This window comes from Anneissia japonica, unplaced genomic scaffold (genome assembly GCF_011630105.1).
Source record: "Anneissia japonica isolate Jap-2015-1 unplaced genomic scaffold, ASM1163010v1 scaffold287852_len814684_cov197, whole genome shotgun sequence".
Taxonomy (NCBI): Eukaryota; Metazoa; Echinodermata; class Crinoidea; order Comatulida; family Comatulidae; genus Anneissia; species Anneissia japonica.
The window spans coordinates 540,434-545,115 of NW_022704998.1; the positions used below are offsets into that span (position 1 = coordinate 540,434).

Here is a 4,682-nt window from a genome sequence, read left to right on the forward strand (position 1 = left end):
CACACACAAAAAAAAACCCGCCTCCCTCAAATAAACGCCCAGCCTCAAAAACTCTTCTCAGCAATAAACACCTGGGGATATTTATTTGAAAATGGTCTTAACAAATACTTATTTTAAAGGTATTCTGTCTTGTATTAATGTGTACTTTACGATATTTGCTCTTGAAGTAACAAATATTGACAAATTTCCAGTACAGTATTAAACTTATGATATTATATTTATTATCATACATAAGTATTACAATCCTGTTTACATCAACATTTGCCTCCACTTAGGTTTACTGGTCAGTATGCAGTACAAATCCCTGTATGAAATGTAATGGTGGAGATATAAAGTTTAATTATCAATTACAAATTAATTATTACTAACTGATTAGTAATAATTAATCATTAATAATTAATATCCTAAGGTGGAAAATTTAGAAACAACAGAGAGAGCAAAGTTATTAAATATATCTTCTCTCAATTAATTTCGATATCAACCCCAGTATTCTTAAAATGGGTCATAGTTTAAGCGAAAACTTAAAAATCACATCATTTCATATTCTTAAAAAAACTTTGAGTAACACTACAACTAGTATTTCGTTATAAGAATACGGGCATAAGTGCATGAAATCAATATGCAATCAGCTATGTAACTGATAGTCTACAAAAGTTCATGTTCTATTGTGCTCAGATCTGTGACAGCTCAAAATCTGTTGAAAACCGAAAATGGAAATCTGGGTTTTGGTTAAAGTTGGCAGAAATATTATTGACATTTGCTGTGCAGTTGCTTTTCCAATAGCACTCTACTGAACTGCAATAGGTGGAATTAAAGCAGTTGGAAACTGTTGATCAAGTTGACGGAATCTTTGGGCACATTTGTTACGCTCCGAAGTGTAGCCAAGTTCATGATACATTTGAGCCTGAAAGATAAAATAATGAGATTCTTATCACAATTAAAAAAAACTTATTTTCAAGTAATGACATGCAGTACATTATTTAATATTTTCAAATCAACACAACTTACACACTTTCGAGTAAAGCTCAACACAGCTGCTAACAATACCAGTTTACCAGAGGACCATAAAAAGAGCATTTGAAATATTGTCTAAAATAACATTCTTGTAATTAATACTCACGAGATAAGAACTTAACTGCCACATACATATATTTACATTGCCTTTTAAAATAATAACTCAGTAATATGTGGCAAAGACAAGCCAAACCAGTCACTCGTCGCAAATCGTGTTTAAGAGAAAATGGCCAAAACATGCTGGAATGTCAAATTAAAAAAAATCTATTTTATTGCACTAAACTAACCTTTATATATCTACACACAATTCTATGCTGTTATTTTCCCCATTTTCAATGTTAAAACAACACTTTTTAAGGATTTCAAGATAGTTTCTGCATGAAAAATGCCTGTATATTGTTCTTTAAACAGCTGTGTGGTTAAACGCTTGTAACTTCATAAGGAAATGTCCGATTTGAATGATTTTTTTACCATTTCATAGCTATTATTTTACTCTCTAACACTGTATTAATAACACAAAATCGATTTTTGCGACGAGTGACTGGTTTGGCTTGTGTTTGCCACATATACACATACGCAGTATGCAGTAGTCATAGTACCAAAATAATGACCAATTTCAGTGGTCCTTCATTTTTTGTTTTAATTTCATTAACGTCTGCCTCATGAAATTTGAATCAGTAATTTAATAGGGCCTACTTAGTAAAAACACTTTTGAAAATTTCATTTAAATAGAACAGAAGAGTCTGTGGAGAGGGGAGGGGGTTTATGGGGCCTCAAGGTCAACCAAAGTTGATGTACTTGTATAATACAGTATTGATAAATTTCCAGCAGAGTAATGACCATTCTAGTGACAATTCAAAATAAGCAATATTGTTTATTAAAATGACAGAAGCCTTTACTCAAGTTTAACCTTGTAGAATAATTGAATCAGATATTCACCTATGGACATTAAATAAAATAACTCAAGCGAAACATTTTAATCATGTGATCCTGACCTTCTAATACCTTCAAGCTAGGATTTCAGTTCAACCATAAATCCTATATATTTGAAATCAACATTTTATTTTTTTCATAAAAGAGAACTTATGCCCACACTTTCAATCCCCTCCCCCCTAAGGTGTATGTTTTGTATTTTTTCGATAATTATGGATGGCCCCTAAGTATACAGTCCAGTATTATACATACAGTAGTTTTCAATATCTCACTATTTATTATCCATATAATACTGTAGATAAATAAAGAGATTACTTCAAATACACAGGCTTTCTATGTATAAACATTCTTAAACTTTCTATGTAAACGTGAACAATTTTAAAATAAATTTAAAAAAAAAAAATCCCTGAATATTTAAGAGCATTATAAAATTTGGTTAAATAAAAAATAATTATTCCATGCACAAACAAATACATTTATAGACCTATATTATAGGTCCAGAGACTACAACATAATGTACTGCTATTTTAATAACAGAAACAAGTTACTGCTGGCACTGATTTTGCAATTCTCATGTTTGTCAGAAAGGAAAAATGATTATACCACAAAAATAAAATAAAAACACTAACAGCATACAGAAGATTGCAACACTACAGAAACAGCTATTGCATGCCCATAGTTTGCAAGTTATAACAATGGAGGTCAGAGTTCACCAAAAGTATGGTCAGAACAATCAGTCAAGTACTGGGAACAACAAGACTCAACTGTATTGTGTGGGATATGGTGTGATCATGGGGTAATTGTCTGATCTGCATATAACTTTAAAATAACTCACTTAGAATACAATAAAATTTTACCCTTACTGTCATTGGATAACTGTGGAAATTTTGCAAGGAAAAACAGGATTCCCAGTTGGTGGTGACATTACTGTATACATGCCAACATTATGTGTTTTCCACCTGGTTGTATTGCATCCTATTAATTGTCTCTCAATTCTCATAAAAACCATCTTTTTGCTTTAATATGTTGTTTCTTAAACTTCATTAGTTATTGCTCTATTAATGTTCACTGCAATATATTGATCGTATATTGGGGGTTTTTTTTCAAATCATTAAAATCAATCAAATAAACAGGATTTGGCAATAACATAACATTCCAGTTAGGAATAAAGTGTATAATGTAAAAATTTAGGGGTAATTGAACATAATTAATAAAAACAATGTATATAAACTCAGTTACATTATTCAAATAAGATATTTTAAAAATTGTTACCAACTTTTTACAGGTAACTAATAGCAATCATTTTTGTGGTTTACCATCAGCTTTCAGAGATCCTGCTGAGCTACCAATCAATAATATAGTATTTGAATTCAACTGTGTCCACGTGTGTTATTGTCTGAAGTCAGATATTGATTGTGAACAATGAACAGCTGCTGTCAATGTTTATTATGAACGCTGTTCATTGGAGAGTGAATAATATGCATCAGAGGCACATCAAGGATTTTGAACACAAGGGGCACAACCACAGGTAGAAATTGGGTGTGGTGCTGTGGCTTGGTGAGTAAGATGCTCACCTTCCAATTCCATGGTCCTGGGTTGAATTCCTGTCATTACCAAACACAACCCCACTCCCTCCTAGTAATAACACTTGTGTGTATTAAGCTTGCTTTTGACCAATCATTGGTCCTTGTGCCTAAAGTTTTAAATTTCAAAAATATGTAAATAAAATACAAACTATTGTAGTAAGAAGCATATTTTTAATTTTGACAGCCAAAACAGGAAGGATGCTCTGAACCTGCCAAAAAATATAACAATAACAATCATCCACTCCACTTAGGAAATGTCAAATTACACAGGAAATGTTGTGGTTTGTCACAATTGGCAGTGAATGCTTCCGAAAATTATGAAATTCAAAGATAATAACAATTATTACAGTATTTACAATCTCAATTACTTCTTAAATATTCCCCAGTAAAATGTTTTCCGTATCAGATTTGAGCTTTTCACATCTACCCTGGCTACTTTATGTGTGTTGTCAGAGCTTGTATAGCTGCTGGAAACAAGTAGTTTTGTATCTAATTTTAAGGGCACAAATAGAAAGCAGGGGTGTTGGCTGGTTTCAACCTGGGGGTGGGGTGAACACTGAGAATGTGGAACTAAATCTCTATTCCAATGAAAACCTAATGGTCATTTTAAGTATTTTAACCCACTTAGTGGAACTAATTTGTCAACATGTGGGGGCATTTTCCCCGAATGTAGGACATAAACCACCCTGGACATAAACCACCCAGGACATAAACCACCCAATTGGAATATACCATTGTTAAAGTGGGTGGGCAACAGGGTGAACAATGTTGGGTGGTCTTGCTTTTGAGTTATACATACAGTATAATTGTAATCTTAATATTAGTATATTTGTGGGCCTACTCTATATGTAACAGAATTTAATTTAAGTATTTAATTATTAAATTAATTATCTTCCTTTTATAATGTATAATAAGCCTATAGTAATTGTAGTATAAGTTAGTGTACTCTCTATGTATTATTATTATTTTTATTATTATTTTTATTATTATTATCATTATTATTATTATTTTTATTATTATTATTATTATTATTATTATTATTATTAAAAAAAAAAAAAAAAAAATTACTATTACTATTATTACTATTACTATTATTACTATTACTATTATTACTATTACTATTACTATTACTATTACTATTACTATTAC

General features: G+C 31.1%; 1 protein-coding gene across 1 annotated transcript in view; it reads right to left on the minus strand.

The window, feature by feature from the left end:
* Window positions 1-198: 198 nt before the first annotated feature.
* Window positions 199-4,682, minus strand: part of LOC117105170 (anaphase-promoting complex subunit 5-like) — a 23,028-nt gene continuing 18,544 nt past the window's right edge. The window contains exon 18 of the mRNA XM_033246242.1: window positions 199-904. Coding sequence (XP_033102133.1) covers window positions 788-904 — 117 coding nt within the window. The 3' untranslated portion in view covers window positions 199-787. The remainder of the gene's footprint in view (window positions 905-4,682) is intronic.